Below are 21,754 nucleotides of genomic sequence, written 5' to 3' on the forward strand. Positions count from 1 at the left end.
CTCTAAAATCAATTTTTAATAAAAGAGTGCTTGGAGGGCAGTACTATTCTCTGAGAAAATTAAGTCATCTAACCAGGTTTGGTGCCGTAAGAAGAAACTACTAGAATTTAATCCTAGATTTTAAAATGGCATGTGGCCATGATAGTTCCTTAATAAAATAAAACAGCGCTTGTTTTCATTTTTTTTAATTATACCATTGGAAAAAATACATGATGCATACAAGTCACTCAAAAATTACTTGGTGAAGGAAGGAATGAGTAGAGAAACCTGAAGGGGAGAATTGTTTAAATATTACTAGAATTTAAGGCACAGCTCAACGACTCGTGTCAAACAAGTGATGTCTGTTTCATTGTAACTCATGCCTCTATTTTCCTGCAGACTCATCCATAACATGGAGTCAGAAAATCAAACAGATGTAGCAGAATTCCTCCTGGTGGGCCTCTCAGAGGACCCAGAGCTACAGCCCCTTCTCTTCGGGCTGTTTATGACCATGTACCTGGTCACTGTGCTTGGAAACCTGCTCATCATCCTAGGGGTCAGCTCTGACTGCCACCTCCACACTCCCATGTACTTCTTCCTCTCCAACCTGTCCTTTGTTGACATCTGCTTCACCTCCACGATAGTCCCCAAGATGCTGGTGAACATCCAGACAGGAAACAAGGCCATCACCTACGCAGGCTGCCTCACTCAGGTCTACTTTTTCCTTTTTTTTATGTGTATGGACAATTTGCTCCTCACTGTGATGGCTTATGACCGCTACGTGGCCATCTGCCACCCTCTGTATTACACGGTCATCATGAACCCTTGCCGTTGTGGTCTGCTGGTTCTTCTTTCCTTGCTCATTAGCTTTATAAATGCCCTGCTCCCCAGTCTGATGGAGTCCTGGGAATCCCATCAGCTGGTGGAAAGTATAAAGCTTTTGCCACCTGTGGGTCTCACCTTACTGTTGTTTTCTTGTTCTATGGGACTTGTGTTGGAGTCTACTTTAGTTCTGTATCCTCTCTCCCCTCCAGGAGCAGGGCAGTGGCCTCAGTGATGTACACAGTAGTCATTCCCATGATGAACCCCTTCATCTACAGCCTGAGGAATAGAGACATAAAGGGAGCTTTAAGGAAGTTCATCTCTAGAACAGGTTCCTTTTCATGATTCTGTCATTTGCCTTGGGTGTGAGCTTCTAGATGAGTCAAAGGGCATGAAATACTGGGTATGCCAGAAATCATCACTCTTCCATAATTCAATTCTTCTAGCAAAGTGGTTAATCATGGACTTTCTAGTCAAATAGCTTTGTATTAAATCCTGCTGTTCTGTGTTTTACTACTTGTCATTTATCAGCTAACTTAACTCTGAGTTCAGTTCACCATCTACAAAATAGGCAGGGTAATATTAATCACACACTTAATAGTGATATTGGGAATATTTCTCATATATTGGGATATGTGAGATAATTTAATATATATGTTTCTATTAAGTACTAGTAAAATTTAATGAATAATTATTGGATGTTAGTGAACTTGTAGTAAAAACTCATTTGCCTCCACATTAAAATATTGATTAAATAAATTCTCATTTCACCCTCCCCTTTGAGTCATCATCATCTTTTTCTTTATTTTGTTCTCCTTTGTGCTAGAATCTAAACAGAGAAATAAATTTGAGTAGATTCTACTGAGATTTTTTGTTTAATCCATGAGTTACATAAAAGTGCATTTCATAATGTCCAGGTATATGTAGGATCTCCTTATGCTTTTGTTATTGATTTATAATATATTGCATTGTGAATACCCTGTATAATTTTAATCCTTTGAAATTTATTGAGACTTGCCTTTGTAGCACTTGTGGTCAAACTTAGAACATAGTCTGTCATGAAAAATAAATGTCATATTTTGATAAATATGAAATTCTGTCAACCCAGTGCATTTTCTATATATATCCAAGTTTCGATATAAGTCAAGTTTTTAAATCATGTTTAAAGCTTATTTATTTTGACTGATTTTTTTGTCTTCTTATTGTATCATTTATGGAGTGAAGTATGTTAAAATCACTCAGAGTGGTACTGAATTTGTCTACTTCTGCTTGTAGTTCAATCAATGGGCCATTGAGTACAAATATTCAAGATTGTTATGTCTTCCTGGTGCCTGGAATCTTTTATGTTTATAAAGTTACCTTTGTTATCTCTGCATATGTTTTTGCATTAAAGTCTACTTTGTCTGATAGTAATGTTCTGTAAGTACATGAGCTTTTTCTGGTCCTTCCAGGTGGGGGGAAACCAGGCTGTAGTCCATACACCCATTGGATTGCTTCCAGTTCTCCTCTGTTTCTAAGAAATATTCCTCTGGGGTATCAACCCAAGATACCCTTCATTCCTGAGTCTGCAGACACCTAAAGCTCATATTAGTCACTCAGCTGCCTCTTCTAGACCACCTCAAGGAAGAATTCAGCCAGAGTATCTGGCTCACCTGCCTGGAGCGCTATCCTCTCCTAGTCTCCAGGCAGTAATATTCCACCATTTGGCCTTCCCAGTCCCCATTTCCCCCCAGCTTTATTGAGAGATAACTGACATATAACATGTGTAAATTTAAGGTGTATTTCAAAAGTATTACCACCATGGCATTAGCTAATACCGCCACACATCTCATGATCACCTTTTATTTTTAGGGAGAGACATTTAGGATCTACTCTGTTAGCAACTTTCAAGTACACAATGCAGTATTATTAATTAGTAGAGGCTCGGTGCTCAAATTCATGCACCAGTGGGGTCCCTCAGCCTGGCCTGCGGGATCGGGCCGAAACTGACTCTCCGACATCCCCCAAGGGGTCCCAGATTGCAAGAGGGTACAGGCCAGGCAGAGGGACCCCACCAACGCATAATCAGGGCCGAGGAGAGACACGAGAGGTTGGCCAGCTGGGGAGGGACCACAGGAGGGCTCCAGGGTATGTCTGGCTCGTCTCACTCAGTCCTGATTGGCCAGACCCCAGCAGCAAACTAACCTACCGGTTCGAGCATCTGCCCTCTGGTGGTCAGTGCACATCATAGCTAGTGGTTGAGAGGCCTTAGCATATTATTAGCATATTACACTTTGATTGGTTGAATGGACGACCAGACACTTAGCATATTAGGCTTTTATTATATAGGATAGTAACCATACTGTAGGCCAACCATGGGCAAACTACAGCCCGCGGGCCAGATCCGGCCCGTTTGAAATGAATAAAACTAAAAAAAAAAGACTGTACTCTTTTATGTAATGATGTTTACTTTGAATTTATATTAGTTCACATAAACACTCCATCCATGCTTTTGTTCCGGCCCTCTGGTCCAGTTTAAGAACCGATTGTGGCCCTCAAGTCAAAAAGTTTGCCCACCCCTGCTATAGACAGTACACCCCCAGAACTTATTCATCTCTAACTGGAAGTTTGTACCTTTGACAAACATCTTCCCATTTTCCCTACCACCTGCGCCTGGGTCTATGGGTTCAACTTTATTTTTCTTTTTTTTAGATAGAGAGAGGAAGTGTGAGAGAGAGTTAGAGAGAGCGCGCAAGAGAGAAAGAGAAACACACACATCAATTTGTTGTTCCACCCAGGAATCACTGGTTGATTCCTGCATGTGCTCAGACCAGATTTTCTGAGGATTAAACGCCAAACCTTGGTCCATCAGAACAATATCCCGACCAACCGAGGTACCCAGCCAGGGCTCAACTTTTGGAGATTCCACTGCAGTGACTTCTTACTAGCATTGAAATCTTTGGTGCTTTAAGTTACACTTTTTAATGTACATGACATCAGACTTCATTATCTTCAGCTGGAGGGTTGGTCCAAATTTCCCAATCTACAATTACCGGCAGCAGAAGTTCTGAATACAGATCCTTCAATCAATGCTTTCTTGGGTTTGAAGCTATTTCCGTACCAACTAAAAGCCAGCTTCAGGAAGGGAACAGTCTTTCTAAGCAGAAGTACCTATTTTCTGAGGTATGTTCTACGTAATCTTTAAGAATGTGGTGGGGAGAAAGCTTGTATGAATGAGGGGCTAGAAACTGAGGCCTCCATAAAATCCTAAAAGAATGGAATTTGGAAAACTTCTGGGTTGGTGAACAATTGTTATTGTCTCTATGATACAATAACAATTATTTGGTCTTTGTCCCTACTTCCTGGGACACAACTCTTGACTAAGTGTCTGATTTCCGTAAGGACCAACCTGTGATTAGTGGGTTGGAAAGTTGCTAAGAGAGTAGATCCTAAGTGTTCTCACTACCACACACATTAAAAAAGGCATTTATGAGATGTATGGTGATGTTATCTAATGCTATTATGGCAATCATTTTGCAATATGTAAGTATATCAAATCAACACGTTGTACACTTTAAATTGGCACAATGTTATATGTCAGTTATATCTCAGCTGGTGGGGGAGAGGTGTTGGAGGGTGAATCAATCTCCAATGACCCATGATTGAACTGGTTGCGCCTATATAATGAGGCCTCCACAAAATCCTAAAAGAATGGAGTTTGGAGAACTTCTGGGTTGGTGAATAAGAACGCCTGTAAGGGCTGGAAGGGTGACATGCTCCAAACTCAACAGGACAGAAGCTCCTGTGCTCAGGACACTTCTGGACCCAGCCCTGTGTGTTTCTTCATCTGGCTGGGGGGGAGGGAGGAGAGGAAGCAGTCTTTTGGTACTAAGCCCATAACCTGTCAGAGATGCTATGTCTGGGTAGGTAGTGTCAGACTGAGTTAAATTGTAGGACACCCAGCTGATATCCAGAAAATCTGATAGTTGTTTGGTGTAGTGGGAATCCCTCTACACACACACACAAACACACACATCTGTGGCTAGAGTATCATAAGTGAAGTACTGGCCTAGGCCAGGTTGCTCAGTTGGTTAGAGTATTATCCCAATATGCCAAGGTTGCCATTCGGTCCCTGGTCAGGGCACATACAGGAATCAACCAATGAATGCATAAATAAGTGGAATAACAAATTGATGTTTCTCTCCTCCTCCTCCCCCTCCTCCTTCTTCCCTCTCCCTTCCTCTCTCTTAAAATCAATTTTAAAGATAAGAAGAAGTATTAAGTATGGCATTAAAGGAGACACAGTGAGAAGTAAGTTTTTCTTTAGTCCCACCTAGCCTAAGATGTTTACTATATAGCCCATTATGAAAAGTTTGCTTCCTACCTTATTCTGTTTCTCAACTAATATCTGAGGTTCTTCCTTCCCTGAATTTTTATAACTAAAATTTGACAAACTTCATATAAAAATCCAAGTTCAGCTGTAGTGATTTAAATAATAGGTAACAAACAAATGAGTAATGATCAATAATTCCAAGGGGGAAATCAAGTTGCATTTTAAAGTTGTTTGAGCCTGCTTTTTTTCTGCACCTCAAAATAAATTTAGTTTTTTCAGACATTTTTGCCCAACCTTTAAAGCATGGTTCTTTCCCAATGGAAAGGTGAGAAGCGATTTTACCGCCCCCTGCCTCTCCAACATTTGGATCCGTTTAGCTTTCTTAATTTATTGACACTATTACATATGTCCCCATTTCATCCCCTTCACCTACCTCACCCAGCCCCTGCCCCCTGCCCTTTCTCTGACAATCACCACGCTGTTACCTGTGTCTGTGGGTTATGCTTATATGTTCTTTGGCTAATCTCTTTACCTTTTATCCAGTACTTCCTCCCCCCTCTTCTCTGACAACTGTCAGTCTATTCCATGTATCCATGCCTCTTTTTCTATTTTGTTTGACAGTTTACTTTTGTTAAATTCCACATATAAGTGAGATTATATGGTACTTATCTTTCTCTGACAGATTTATATCACTTAGCATAATAATCTCCAGGTTCATCCATTCTGCCACAAAGGGTAAGATTTCCTTTTTTTTTTTTTTTTTTTTTACCAATGTGTAGTATTCCATTTTATAAATGTACCACAACTTTTTATTCACTCCTCTACTGATGGGCACTTGGGCTATTTTCAGATCTTGGCTATTATAAATAATGTTGCTATGAATATAGGCATGCATATATTTGGTGGAATTGGTGTTTCAGAATTACTAGGATAGATTCCCAAAAATGAGGTCTCTGGGTCAAGAGGCAGTTCCATTTTTAATTTTTTGAGGAAACTCCATATTGTTTTCCACAGTGACAGCACTAGTCTGCATTCCCACCAACAGTACACAAGGGTTCCCTCTTATCCACATCCTCGTCAACACTTGTTTGTTGGTTTATTCATGGTAGCCATTCTGGCAGATGTGAAGTGATACCTCATTATGGTTTTAATTTGCAAATCTCTGAGGATTTGTGATGTTGAGCATTTTTTCATATGTCTATTAGCCATCTAAATGTCCTCATTGGAGAAGTGTCTATTCAGGTTCGTTGCCAATTTTTAAATTAGATTGTTTATCTTCCTGGTGTTGAGTTGTATAAGTTCTTTATATATTTTGAAAATTAACCCCTTATCAGATGTATCCTTGACAGATATGTTCTTTCATACAGTGGGTTCCCTTTGCATTTTGTTGATGGTTTCCTTTGCTGTGCAGAAGCTTTTTAGTTTGTGGTAGTTCCGTTTTTAAATTGTTACCTTTATTTCCCTGGCCCTCTTGTTCCCTTTATTTCCCTGGCCCTAGGAGATAATATTGGCAAAAATATTGGTATAAGAAATGTCTGAGATTTTATTGCCTATCTTTTCTTCTATACTTTATGGTTTTATGGTCTCACAACTTATATTGAAGTCTTTTATCTATTTTGAGTTTATTCTTGTGTATGGTGTCAGTTGGTGGTCTAGTTTCATTTTTTTCCATGTACCTATCCAAATTTCCCAACACCATTTATTGAAGAGACTGTTTTTCCCCCTATTGTTATGTTCTTGCCTCTTTTGTTAAATATTAATTGATTGTATAAGTTCTTTATATATTTTGAAAATTAACCCCTTATCAGATGTATCCTTGACAGATATGTTCTTTCATACAGTGGGTTCCCTTTGCATTTTGTTGATGGTTTCCTTTGCTGTGCAGAAGCTTTTTAGTTTGTGGTAGTTCCGTTTTTAAATTGTTCCCTTTATTTCCCTGGCCCTAGGAGATAATATTGGCAAAAATATTGGTATAAGAAATGTCTGAGATTTTATTGCCTATCTTTTCTTCTATACTTTATGGTTTTATGGTCTCACAACTTATATTGAAGTCTTTTATCTATTTTGAGTTTATTCTTGTGTATGGTGTCAGTTGGTGGTCTAGTTTCATTTTTTTCATGTACCTATCCAAATTTCCCAACACCATTTATTGAAGAGACTGTTTTTCCCCCTATTGTTATGTTCTTGCCTCTTTTGTTAAATATTAATTGACCGTAAAGGCATGGGTTGATTGCTGGGCTCTGTGTTCTTTCCATTGATCTCTCTGCCTGTTCTTATGACAGTACCATGAAGTTTTGATTGCAATGGCCTTGTAGTATAATTTGCTATCAGGTATTGTGATACCTCCAACTATTCAGGGTCTTCTTTTGTTCTATATAGATGTTTCAATATTTGTTCTAGATCTGTGAAATATGCTATGGATATTTTAATAGGAATTGCATTGAATCTATAGATTGTTTTGGATAATAGGAACTATGATGTTAATTCTTCCAATTCATGAGCATGGTATATGCTTCTACTTCTTTGTATCTTCTTCAATTTCTTTCTTCAATGTCCTATCGTTTTCTGAGTACAGGTCTTTTACCTCCTTGGTTAGATTTATTCCTAGGTACCTTTATTGTTATTGTGGCAATAGTAAATGGAAGTTTTCTTAGTTTCCATCAATTTCTGGATATTAATTTTATATTATGCTACTTTATGGAATTCATTTATTAAATCTAGTTGCTTTTTGGTGGAGTGCTTAGGGTTTTCTATATATAATATCAAGTCACCTGTGAATAGAGGCAGTTTTCCTTCCTCCTTTCCAATTTGGATGCCTTTTATTTCTTCTTTTCTGATCACTGTGGCTAGGACTAATATGCAAGGTTAAAGCAGACAACCCTGTGTCATTCCTGATCTTAAGGGAAACACTTAGTTTTTACCCGCTGAATATGATGTTGACAGTGTGTTTGTCATATATGGCTTTATTATATTGAGGTATAATAAATATACCTCAATTTTTAAAAATATATTTTATGATGTTGAGTGTGTTTGTCATATATGGCTTTATTATATTGAGGTATAATAAATATACCTCAATTTTTAAAAATATATTTTATTGATTTTTTACAGAGAGGAAAGGAGAGGGATAGAGAGTTAGAAACATCGATGAGAGAGAAACATTGATCAGCTGCCTCCTGCACACTCCCTACTGGGGATGTGCCTTCAACCAAGGTACATGCCCTTGACCAGAATCGAATCTGGGACCCTTCAGTCCGCAGGCTGACGCTCCATCCACTGAGCCAAACCAGTTAGGGCGAGATATGTTCTCATTATTCCCACTTTATTGAGAGTTTTTATCATAAATGGGTGCTGGATTTTATTAAATGCATTTTCTGCATCAATTGATATGATCATGTGGGTTTTAGCCTTCATTTTGTTTATGTGGTATATCATGCTTATTGATCTTTGGATATTGTACCAATTTTGTATCCCTGCAATATATCTCACCTGATCATGGTATATGATCTTTTTTATATATTGCTGGATCCAACTTGCTAAAATTTTGTTAAAGATATTAGCATCTGCATTCATCAGAAATATTGGCTTATAATTTTCTTTCTTTGTAGTGTCTTTATTTGGTTTAGAAAGTAGGATAATTCTGGCCTCATAAAATGAGCATGGGAATTTTTCCTCCTCTTGAGATTTTTGGAATAGTTTGAGAAGGATAGGTATTAGTTCCTTGAATGTTTGGTAAAAGTCATCTGTGAATTCATCTGGTCCAGGACTTTTGTTTGTTGGGAGTTTATAATTACCGCTTCAGTTTCACTAGTTGTAATCTGTATAATCCAATTTCCTGACTCAATTTTAGCAGATTGTATCTTTCTAGGAATTAATCCATTTCTTCCGGATTTTCCAATTTGTTGGCATATAGTTACGTCTCCTCTTTGTTTCTGATCTTATTTATTCTTTCTGATGAGTCTGGTTAAAGGTTTGTCAATCTTGTTTATCTTTTCAAAGAACCAGCTCTTGGTTTCATTGATCTTTTATATTGCTTTTTAGATTCTATTTTGTTTATTCTGCTCTGATCTTTATTATTTCCTTCCTTCTACTCACTTTAGGCTTTATTTTATTGTTGTTTCCAAGTTCCTTTAAGTGTAAAGGTAGAATGCTTGAGTTTTCTCCTGTTTCCCTAGGTAGGCCTGTAATACTATGAATTTTCCTCACGGCTGCTTTCACTGTGTCCCATAGATTTGGGGTTGTTGCGTTCTCATTTTCATTTGATTCAAGGTACTTTTAGATTTATTCCTTGATCTCATTATTAACCCATTCATTATTTAGTAATATGGTATTTAGCCTCCATGATTTTGTGTGTTTTTTTCAGTTTTTATTTCTTGTGGTTGATTTCTAGTTTATAGCATCTTTCAGAGAAGATGCTTGATGTGATTTCAATCTTCTTAAACTTACTGAGACTTGTATTGTGTCCTAATATGTGGTCTGTCCTAGAAAATGTTCCATGTGCACTAGAAAAGAATCCCCATTCTGCTGCTCTGGTGTGCAATACTCTGAGGATAGTGTGTCATTTAAGGCCACTGTTTTCTTGTTGACTTTCTGTCTAGAAGATCTACCCAGTGATGTCAATGGAGTGTTAAAATCCCCTACTGTGACTCTATTACTTTTTTTAAAAAATATATTCCATTTATTTCTTTACAGAGAGGAAGGGAAAGGGATAGAGAGTTAGAAACATCGATGAGAGAGAAACATCGACCAGCTGCCTCCTGCACACCCCCAACTGGGGATGTGCCCGCAACCAAGGTACATGCCCTTGACCAGAATTAAACCTGGGACCCCTCAGTCCACAGGCCGATGCTCTATCCACCGAGCAAAACCGGCTAGGGCGACTCTATTACTTTTATGTCCATCAAGATTTGCTTTACATATTTAGGTGCTCCTATGTAGGTACATAAATGTTTACCAAAATTATGTCCTTTTGTTGGATTGCTCCTTTTATCAGTGTGTAGTGTCCTTTGTCTCTTACTATAGCCTTTGTTTTGGTCTATTTTGTCAGGTATAACTATTGCTACCCCAGCTTTTTTTCTATTTGCATGAAATGTCTTTTTCTATCCCTTTACTTTTTAGTCTGTGTGTATCTTTCATTCCGAAGTGGGTCTCTTGTAGAGAGCATATATATGGGTCTTTCTTTCTTTCTTTCTTTCTTTCTTTCTTTCTTTCTTTCTTTCTTTCTTTCTTTCTTTGTTTTGCCTTTTGTTAATCCTTACCCAAGGATATTTTCCCATTGATTGTTTTTTTAGAGAGAGTGGAAGGGAGAGGGAGAAAGAGAGAGAGAGAAACATTGATGTGAGAGAGACACATCAATTGGTTGCCTCCCATACACATCCCAACCAGGGCCAGGGATCAAGGCTGCAATCAAGATACATGCCATTGTCTGAAATTGAAACTGACCCCTCCAGTGCACAGGCTAATGTTCTAACCACTTAGCCATGCTGGCCAGTGCTACCCTATGTATCTACCCTATGTATTTTGATTGAAACATTAAAGTGATTATTTTTTAAAATATATTTTATTGATTTTTTTACAGAGAGGAAGGGAGAGGGATAGAGGGTTAGAAACAGATGAGCAAGAAACATTGATTAGCTGCCTCCTGCACACCCCCGACCTGGGATGTGCCAGGAACCAAGGTACACGCCCTTGACTTCAATCGAACCCGGGACCCTTCAGTCCGCAGACCGACGTTCCATCCACTGAGCCAACTGAGCCAAACCGAATTTGTGACCATTTCATTCTGTGGGAGGTTCTCCTGGGCCTTTGAGATGTTTAGCTGCATTTCCAGATTCCACCATTAGATGCCAGTAGCACCCTACCAAAACCCAGTTGTGACACCACAAAATAATCTCCAGCACTGCAAAATGTTCTCCGTTGAAAACCACTGCTCAAAAAATAAAATAATGTTTTAATTGAAGACAGGTAAGGTGTCTTAGAGTAAAGCAGACATTTGTATCTGTGTTTCAAATAGAGCAGAGTAACAATATTGAACTTTACCTGTGCTGTTGGAAAACCATGTTTCAGGAATGACCTACTACCACAAAGAACCTCCCTTTCCCAGGTGACATGGATAAGACTCACTGATGACCAGCTTGTTTACCTATAACAAGGCCAGACACAACCGCTCCAAATTCCCATTCTTTTGTCTCATAAATGAGTAGGTGAAATGTTTGTCCCCTTTCCAACAAAACATCTAGACACAAAGGTAAACATTTCTTGTTCAGCTAACAGACTCCCCTGATTACAGCAATAATCCCAAATGTGCAATCCTTCCACCTATAACTCGCCTATTTTTCCCTATAAAATTTTAAAACAAAACCACCCTGCGGAGACACTCTGATTTTCAAATGTGGGTAGTTTTCCCTATTGCAATAGCCTGAATAAAATCAACCTCCTTACTTGCTCAGTTTTTGTTGTTTGCCTTTGACAAAAAGAAAAAGAAAAAAGGAAGGAAGGAAGGAAGGAAGGAAGGAAATACCACAACATGAGGTGGAAGAGAGAGTGAGCTCAACTGAAAAAAAGCACAAACGTACAGTTATCAGATTAACAACTTTGGGGTTGTAATGTGTAGCAATGCGATTATACTAATAATGCTACATCTTGTATTTGAATGTTGCTAAAAGAGTAGATCTCAAATGTTCTCACCATGAAAAAATAAATGGTAACTACATGGCTATGTGATAGGATGGAGGTAATAGTATGGTGATGTGAAAGAAAAACACTAGCCCAAAATGGAGTCACTTGTGCTAAAGCTAATGCTACCAAACCTAGATTTAATACCTGACCTAATTGCTGCTTCAACCTCTCCCAGACATTTAGTCAAAAAGTCTGGAATTTTCTGGTCAACACCATGATATCACCTGTCACATGGGCCCTCTCTAACCCCAATAGAAATAGCAGGAAATTCATATGATGAAAACGATTGCTATTCCCTTCCCCCTAGTAGTAGATGTCCTGGTCTAAAAACAATCCGTTCTTTTCTTTTGTTAGTAGCCCTCTTGCCCACTCTTCTTCTGGTAAAAACTTTCCATTTTGTACAACCCCTTGGAGCACCCTTCTGGTGGCTACATGGGATGCTGTCCAATTCACGAATAGCTTATTAGAGCCAATTGCATCTTCAAATTGAAAGATCAGTCGGAGGCCAGAAATCAGGTGACACAAGCTTTATCAGAGGAAAGACCTGCTGGGCTGTCTCGGAAAGGAGATGGCAGCAGAATGTGCAGTGGTTAGAACTCTTTTTAAGGAATAATGAGGAAGGCACAAGGGCTTGGGGTGCTTGGCGAGAGCTGGTTGGTTAGTCAATGTATATGTCCATACAAGGTGTTCCTTCTGGGGTGGGGCCATATCACATTTGCAGTAAATCATCGCCATTCCAGGCACGGGTGGGTTTAGTAATCTCATTCCACGGAAAGGTCAGTGAGTCCTCGCCATTCCAGGGATGGGTGGGTTTAGAAATCACATTCCAGAGAAAGGCGAGTCTATCACAAATTTGCTCGGTTGAATTTTGTTCTTTAACAACTATTATACTCAGAGAAAAATCACTGCAGTTGTTCTTTTTTTTTTTTATTGGAGGTGCGATTCACAACTTGTAATATTTTCCTTTTCCTGTGTGTGTGTCTCTCTCTGGCTGTCTTAAGTGGGGGATTCTACAAATGTTACAACACTCTTATTGCCACAGCAATGCGTGGGACTGCATCACTTGCTTTCCCAGTGCTTTCCCCTGCACCTCATACAAGACTGGCATTGATGATAACTTGAGTAATTGTGATGCCACTTTCTGCCATGTGTTCCCCAAGCCCCATTTTCCCCTCACAACGAGGTCATCCTGGAGCTTTTCAAAGTGTAACTAACCCAGTCCTCGACTCCTACTTTGAGAGTTTCTTTTCTGGTGCCAATCCTGCTACCCTTTACTCTATCCATCAAGTCCCAAAAGGCTTCAGATGACACACTGAATTTAGAATAACTTGAGAAGAGTGTAATAAGGCCATATTTACAAAAGTATGGGCAGGGTTTGGGGAAATCACAAGGCATTGTGCAGTAATTGATGGCTATTAAGAGAAATTTGCATTACAGGAGTAGAGAATTTGGTCTGATGGGTGCAGCCAGCCCTCAGTGGCCTGCAGGGAGGAACACAAGGGAATAAATATCTAAATCTCAGCCTTCTTCCCTTTTGCTAATCCTACCCCATTGACACAACCCAACAGGAAGCCAGAGGGCAAATAAATCTCTTAATGTAGACAATAAGATTAGCCTTCCTGGGCAACCGGGCAGGGAAGAATATGAGCTAGCAGCAAATGGAAAATATCCAGCATCTGAATGAGAAATGCTCACCTGTCTGAATTAAAATAATGGGCTGGAGACAGAAGTATGGTGAAAACAAGACTTTTAATAGTTCTCAAGAGCAGGTGCCCGTAGGTTGTATAGGCAGGCACAATACCTGGAGTAGCAGCACAGCCTATTTGTCTAGTCCAGTGGTTCTCAACCTTGGCTGCACATTAGAATCACCTGGGAATCATCCTCCGGAAATTCTGTTTCTTTGTTACTAATGTTGTGGCCCCACCCCATAACAAAGAAACAGAATTTCCGGAGGATGAGGCCCAGAAATCAGGATTTTAAAAAGATTCCCAAAGGGTCGTGACCCACAGGTCGAGAACCGCTGATCTAAAGGTTTTAAGGGTGGAGATTTTAGGGGAGGTCCCAGGGGAAGCTCTCAATAGACGATTCAGCAGCTTTCCAGGTGTGCCCTTTCAGGGTTGGGTCTCCACTGATTGATGGGTCAGTGCCAGGGTCATTATTCAATGCAGCTTTTCTGAGGTCAACCTTGGCATCACTTGTCAGGTGTTGCTGCTTTGCCGAGCCTGGAGCTGAGATACAACTAAGGCTTAGAAGTGATCTCTAAGGAGGAAAGGTCAGAGGGTCTAAACCAGTGGTTCTCAACCTTCCTAATGCCGCGGCCCTTTAATACAGTTCCTCATGTTGTGGTGACCCCCAGTTTCATTGTTATAAACTGAACATAATTAAAGCATAGTGATTAATCACAAAACAATATGAAATTATATATGTGTTTTCCAATGGTCTTAGGCGACCCCTGTGAAAGGGTCATTCAACCCCCAAAGGGGTCACGACACACAGGTTGAGAACCGCTGGAAATGGAATGACCAGCAATATGAAAGGTGGGGGTTGGGGGTCCCAGTCGAATGACCAGAGATATGCTAGGGGGCTGAGATCCCACTCTATAATAAGCAACTGAGGCTTTCTGCCCTGGTGACCTTTAGTACCTGGCCCATCTCCATTGCTTTGTTCATGTCTGTCTAATTGCCTATCATAATTAGACATTTATATAATTTACTAAATGATTTCCCTGATAAATCTAGTACTCACCTGTCACCACATAGTTATTAAAATATTATTGACTATATTTCCTATGCTGTACTTTACATCCTGATGACTATTTTGAAACGGCCAATTTGAACTTCTTAACCTCTTCATCTTTTTCACCCAGACCTCCAACCCACTCCCTTCTGGCAGCCATCAGTTTGTTCTCTGTATCTATGAGTCTGTTTCTGTTTTGTTTGTTCATTCATTTTGCTCTTTAGAGTCCATATATAAGTGAAATTATATGGTATTTGTCTTTCTTTGTCTGACTTATTTCATTTAGCATAATATCCTCTAGGTCCATCTATCTATGTTGTCATAAATGTAATATGTCATTCTTTTTTTAAAAAAATATATTTTAGATAGAAACATTGATGAGAGAGAAACATTAATCAGCTGCCTCCTGCACACCCCCTACTGGGGATGTGCCCGCAACCAAGGTACATGCCCTTGACTGGAATCGAATCTGGGTCCCTTCAGTCCGCAGGCTGACGCTCTATCCACTGAGCCAAACTGGTTAGGGCTATGTCATTCTTTTTTATGGCTGTTGTATATAGTATGTACCACATCTTTATCCAATCATGTATTAATGGGCACTTAGGTTGCTTTCATATCTTGCCATTTGTTTTAAATAACACTGTGGTAAATATAGAGGTGCATATATCTTTTCAAATTAGTGTTTTGAATTTTTTAAAGATAAATACACAGAAGTAGAATTACTGGGTCACTAAGGTAATTCTATTTTGAATTTTTTGAGACCATCCATACTGTTTTTCATAGTGGCCAAGTCAATTTGCAATCCCACCAACAATACACAAAGATTTCCCTTTCCCCAGAAGGCAGGGTTCGAGAAGGAATCTTCCCTGTGCTTGGTGTAGTTGAATGGGAGAATTTAGAAGAATATACATGGACTCAAAGCCAGTAAGACCAGTAGCTGAGCAGTGCTCCTGCTGTCTCTGACACTCCTGCCTGGAGTCTTTCCACGTTTGCTCACTTCTCAAGTTGGGCTTAAACTGCCAACTTCTTATCCCTGATGAGAAGTAATCAGTTACTTGCATTTCTCTTTTGAGTTTTGCAACAACTTTAGGATGTGGCCCTTTTATACAAAAGGAGAAACAGGTGGTAGGCAATTTAGTCTCTTGGGAGAGTTAGGGTTAGAACTTTTGTTAGGCGGTGGATATTTCTTTGTGCTCCATTAATGCTCACACCACCGAGATAAACGTCTTTACCTGGAAGCTGTGCCTCCTAATTTTCTGGCTCAGGTATCACAAAAGAGGACCATGAAGTGCTAACCCTGACTTTTCTGAGTCTTGCCATGACCTCTCTTGAGTTGACACAGGGGCATGGAAAACATTTCTGGCAAAGTGATCAGGTGCTGGGTTACTGGTCAAGGTAAAACTAACCACTCTGGTGGATCAATGGGACAAACAAAAGGGTTGAGGGTGTTGCCAAAGTTTACAAGTGGAAAGATAAGGTCGCTGTTATCTGAGTTTGAGAAGGTGGAATCTGGAGTTTGATTTGTGACATTTTAAAGTGTTTATAAAATATCCAAGTAGAGAATGTCTCATTCAGTTTGGAATTCGGGTTAGAGGTGTAGGGCTGCAGGTGGACGTTTGAGTCTTAAGTGTATAAATTGTATTTAAAGCGTTGAGAGTCGTTGCGAGTATAGAGAGACTAATTATAAGAAGCTTGAAAAGGGAGTCCCAAGGCTCTCAAACAATTAGCAGTTGGGAACAGGTGCTCAACCATCAGAATCCACCTGGGTATCCTGACCAGCATGCCCGCCTAAGCTCAGAACTACATTTCCCAGAATCCTTTCCGCTCTGTGCTTCCGGGTTAGAGCAGCCAATGAGTCACGCGTGATTTAGAAGGCGGAAGTGAAACGGAAGCCATTATTCTCCGGAGGCGATAGGCGCTTTACACATAGGCTGTAGAGAGCTCTCCTGCGATTTCCTCCAGTTGTTGGTGACCTTCCGCCTCCCTGCGGCAGACTGGACCTTCCGTTTGAATTTCTCGGCCCTCCGGCGGCAGCTTCCGTGACCTCTGCCCCCGACGACGTTACCCTCAGTGGGGTAAGCCCGGCTTTCCTCGTTTAACCCTTTACTCTCGGCGTCTCTGAGAACACCAGAGGCCTGCAAGGCAAGGAGTTATGGGGACCTGGACCTGGGACTGGGACGCCAGGTGGCCCGGCCAGTAGTGTGTTTTAGTCCCTGTGGAGACGTGAGGACTGAAATTTAAAACCATATTTAGCGACATATTTAGGCTCTAATGACTGGTCAAAAAACAAACAAAAACCAAACACCTGACACCTTGGGCTGGAGACAGAAAAGGCAGGCCGAGTGAGTTCGGGATATTATGGAGGCTCAGAAATTAGAGACCTTGAGGATGAAGTACCTTTCTTTTGCTTTTGTGGTCAGTTTTCTTTGTGGTTAGTTTGGTCTACTATTCATACAGGCACATTGTTTTTGGCAGCACTTGTCTTTAATGCTTTTTATACTCAAACTTTTGGTGCACTTGTCTGTTTTTATTTTATTAATTTTAGTTGACTCGTATGTAAATAGCCTGTAACTAAATTTAAAAATTCAGTTGGGCACTGTTACTTAACTTGAGAGTTAGTCCATTAATAGTTATTGTGATTACTGACAGTTTGCATTGATTTTTACCATCTTATTTGGCTCCTTTGATTTATCTTTCTATAGGACATATGTGCCAAAAAAAAAAAATGCATGAAAACACATAGACACAGTTAAAAGGACAGCAATAAAGCAAATCCACAAATCAGGCCAAGAAAAGATTATGAAACCTCAGAAACCTGTGCACTCCTAAATTGCATCCTCCTCTTCTCCAAGATTTTCTTTATGGATTCTACTGTTTATATGCATTTCTCCCAAAATACATTTCCCAATTTTAGTAATTATTTTTTTAATGTACTCAAGCTCTGAAGTATTTTCAAGCACATCTTTTTTCCATAATGATGCAACTACACATTCTAATTTAGAGATTTCTAAATATCTTGTAGGTGGAGTTCGTACACATACCCATTGTTTTTTAGGTACCTTGTGGCTTAAATTTTATTTTTTCAAAAATATTTTTATTGATTTTGAGAGAGAGAAACATCGATTTGTTGTTCCTCATATTTATGCATTCATTGGTTGTTTCTTATATGTGCCCTGACCAGGGATGGAACCTGAAACCTTGGTGTATATGGCAAAGCTTTAATTGAGCTACCCGGCCAGGGCCTGGAAGTTTTTTAAAGACAGTATTTATTAGATCAAGGAAGCTTCCTTGTTTCCCTAGTTTAAGAGCTTTTCTTTTTTTTCCCTCATGAGCAGCTGTAGCTTTTTATAAGTGATTATTTCTTTCAAGCATCTACTTGGATATCTGTTTGTTGATGTATTTCAAACACCTAGGGATGCCTGGCTTGTGATAGGTACATGGAATGAATGAGTGAATAATATGCTTTTCTTATTTGTCTGATAGAGCGGTGAATTATATCAATGAACACTTCTAATATTACATTAAATATGCATTGGTAAATAAATTACTTGGAAAGGATACTTATTGTATCATTTTTTGGTGATTTGGATCTGTGTTTGTAATTTTCCTGTCCTATTCAGGTTTATGCCAGCCATATAAACTTTTTTCTAAACTTGGCAGTATTTTGCCTAAGAATAGAGTGACTTGTTTCATAAAGGGAACTGTACCAAGAAAAACTGTTTAGGTCTGGAGTTTGCTTTGTGGGAAGTTCTAAAGCTGTTGTTTCCATTCCTTTAAGGGTTATAGGGCATCTAAATTCTCTATTTCATTATGGTAGATAAAATTTCTATTCATTCCATCTAAGGTTTAAATTGTATAGTCAAAGTTGTTAATAATGTGCTCATATTTTTAATCTTTGCTACATCTGTAATGCTAAGTTTTTCACATATATATAATACACACACACATATTTCTTTTAAAAATATAAATCCTGTCATAATTTGGTCAATTTTGTTTTCTCAAAGAACTTTTGACTTGATTGAAGCACTTTATAATATGTTTTTTTTATTTCAAAACTTTCTATATAGTTTTCTTTTACTTTTTTTGGGATGTGTCTAATTTCTTACATTGGGTATCTGTAACATCCCACAGAAGTGCAGTATTACATTTCAGTTCTAAATATTATGACTTCCTTGACCTATGAATTGCTTAGAATTTTCTCTTAATTTTCAGATTTTCATTCCTATGACTTTGTTGTTGTTGTCTTTAGTCATAGTTTGCTTAACTTCATTGCACTGGTCAGATTGATGCCATTTTCTGAGACACATTGTGCTTGCATGGTTGGATTTTATAGTCAGGATATACTGTTTCATCTTAATCAGACTAGGTATAGTTATTGAATTACCTGCCTGAACTGTATTAATGAGAGCTCTGGTGGTGCTTAGAGTCTGTCCTTTTTAATTTTTTTTTTTAAATATATTTTATTGAGTTTTTACAGAGAGGAAAGGAGAGAGATAGAGAGTTAGAAACATCGATGAGAGAGAAACATCCATCAGCTGCCTCCTGCACACTCCCCACTGGGGATGTGCCCGCAACCAAGGTACATGCCCTTGACCGGAATCGAACCTGGGACCTTTCAGTCCGCAGGCCGACGCTCTATCCACTGAGCCAAACCGGTTTCGGCCGTCCTTTTTAATTTTTTTCGTACTTTTGAGGCTGTGTCATAACATATGCAGGTATACACAGCATTTTCTTCAGTTATACTTTTCACTATGTAATATCTTGGATTTCTCTCGGAGCTTTATTGCCTTAATCCATTTTGTCTTGTGTTAATATTTTTAAACCAGCTTTAAAAAAAGCGTGTGCCTTATATTTTTTAAAAATTTTCATTCTTGTTATATTCTTATGTGTTAGATATCTCTTAGGCACAGCATATAACTGAATTTTAATCCATTTTGAGAATATCTATTTTAGTTGAAGCATTTTCATTTCTTTTTTAATTTCTTAATATATTTTATTGATTTTATTTATTTTTTTTAAATATATTTTACTGATTTTTTACAGAGAGGAAGGGAGAGGGAGAGTGAGTTAGAAACATCAATGATGAGAGAATAATTGACCGTCTGCCTCCTGCACACCCACTACTGGGGAAGGAACCTGCAACCTGGGCATGGCCCTGACCGGAAATCAAACCATCACCTCCTGGTTCATGGGAATCACTAAGCCACACCCTCTGGGCTAAGCATTTAGTCCATTAACATTTTATGTGTTAATATATTTGGTTGTTGAATTTGCCTTATCTTTTTCCATTTATTTTTTCTAGTCCCAGGTGATTTGAATGTTTTTTATTCTACTTTTTTCTTTGAACATTTTGAATTTATTTTACTTATATATTTACTCTGAAGATGTTGGCCTTAGAAGGGAGGGCAGACATCTCTTGTTTGTAATAGGAGAGGAAGAGATAATAAGTTAGTTGTGGGAGGAATTTTTGTATAACTAGAGACCAGAAAGTAAGAAAAATTTCTTTTAACTCTAAAGTGTAGATTACAAGAAAATGCACAGAATTAGGTGATCAGTTTGATTAATGTTTTTGGACAGTTGTGTACATTGTATATAACCACTGACTAAAAAAAAAATACCTGTAGCCCTAACTGGTTTGGCTCAGTGGATAGAGCATCAGCCTGCAGACTGAAAGGTCCCAGGTTCGATTCTGGTCAAGGGCATGTACCTTGGTTGCGGGCACATCCCCAGTCAGGAGTATGCAGGAGGCAGCTGATCAGTGTTTCTCTCATCAATGTTTTTAACTCTATTTCTCTCCCTTCCTCTCTGTAAAAAGTCAATAAAATATATTTAAAAAAAATACATGTAGTTTTTCCTCAGTCTATCCAATACCATCTCATGTTCTCCATCAGGTAACCACTTTTTTACCATGGGCTTAAATTAGTTCTTCCATTGACTTAAATAAGTTTTGCCTATTCACGAACATCATGTAATTGGAATCAGAAAATTTCTTGTGTCTATCTTCTGTTTGTCAACATATATTGTGTGTCTCAGTAGTTTCTTTTTATTGCTGAGGAGTATTTCATTGTACATGTCACATTTTGTTTTTTCTCTCTTATTGGTGGATATTTACATTGTTTACACTTTTTGGCTATTATGAATCAGAATGTTTCTTGGGTAAATATCTAGACATGGAAATACTTGGTCAAATTGTAGGCCTACTATTTAAGAAACTGGCAAAATGTTTGAACCATTTCACATTTCCACCATCATTATATGAGAATTAGAGGCCCAGTGCACGAAATTTGTGCACAGGTAGGGCCCCTAGGCCTTCCCGGTGATCAGGGCAGATCTGCGGGGTGACCAGCAGGGCGATTGGGGGACTCTGCTGGCACCCACCTTGGCCGGCCTGGGGCCTGCAAGCTGGGGGCAGCTCCTGCACTGAGCATCTGCCCCCTGGTGGTCAGTGTGCGTCATAGCGACTGGTCATTTTGCCAGGTCATTGGGCCATTCGTCGATTTGCATATTAGGCTTTTATTATATAGGATAGGGTGTATGCCACATTCTTGGGATATTATGCTGATAGTCTTTTATTTTGGCCTCTCTGGTGGGTTGAAATGCTATGATGTTTTATTTTGGCCTCTCTGGTGGGTTGAAATGCTATTAGTTTTGATGAAAAACTAATGTTGTTTTAACTTGCATTTAAACATCTGATAACAAATGATGCTGAGTACCTTTTGTCATGATTATTATATTTGTCATTACATTTCGTGAAGTGTCTTAGTTCTAGCCTTTTTTTATTGTTTTGTAGGAGTGCTTTAATCTGAATATGAAATTTTTGTCAGGTATGTGTATTAATATCCATCACCATACATAGTTTCAAAAATTTTTTCCTGTGGTCAGATCTTTCAAGATCCACACTTTTAGCTACTTTCAAGTATGCAGTACAATATAATTAACTATAGTTACCATGCTATACATCACATGACTTATTTTATGACTGGAAACTTGTACTTCTTTCTTCCCCTCTTTTTGTAGTTGTTGTTGTTAAATCTCACCCAAAGATATATATATTTTTTTCATTGATTTCTAGGAAGAGTGGCAGGGAGGGGGAGAGACAGAGAGAGAGAAATATGATGAGAGAGAGAGACTCATGGATTGGTTGCCTCCCTCAGGCTCCCTAACCTCTTTTATCTATTTTATCCACCACCACTGCCTCAGGCAACCATCAGTGTGTTCTTCATATAT

At 38.9% G+C, this 21,754-nt stretch overlaps 2 protein-coding genes across 2 annotated transcripts in view; both read left to right on the top strand.

Annotated features, from left to right (window-relative positions):
- Positions 1–370: 370 nt before the first annotated feature.
- LOC102769145 (olfactory receptor 7A10-like) lies at positions 371–2,380 on the top strand. Its single transcript, XM_006753859.1, has 2 exons — positions 371–908; positions 2,253–2,380. The coding sequence occupies exons 1-2, from the start codon at positions 392–394 to the stop codon at positions 2,378–2,380; spliced, it is 645 nt and encodes a 214-aa protein (XP_006753922.1). The 5' UTR covers positions 371–391.
- A 14,028-nt stretch (positions 2,381–16,408) lies between these two features.
- Positions 16,409–21,754, top strand: part of ZNF317 (zinc finger protein 317) — a 15,775-nt gene continuing 10,429 nt past the window's right edge. The window contains exon 1 of the mRNA XM_006753853.2: positions 16,409–16,602. The gene's annotated coding sequence lies outside the window, so the exon portion shown is untranslated. The remainder of the gene's footprint in view (positions 16,603–21,754) is intronic.

The sequence above is a fragment of the Myotis davidii genome, unplaced genomic scaffold (assembly GCF_000327345.1).
Source record: "Myotis davidii unplaced genomic scaffold, ASM32734v1 scaffold972, whole genome shotgun sequence".
Taxonomy (NCBI): domain Eukaryota; kingdom Metazoa; phylum Chordata; class Mammalia; order Chiroptera; family Vespertilionidae; genus Myotis; species Myotis davidii.

Coding starts and splice junctions, on each gene's coding strand:
- LOC102769145 (XM_006753859.1), top strand. CDS start 392: ATGGAGTCAGAAAATCAAACAGATGTAGCAGAATTCCTCCTGGTGGGC. Junction 909..2,252: donor ATCCCATCAGCTGGTGGAAA/GTATAAAGCTTT, acceptor TGGTCCTTCCAG/GTGGGGGGAAACCAGGCTGT.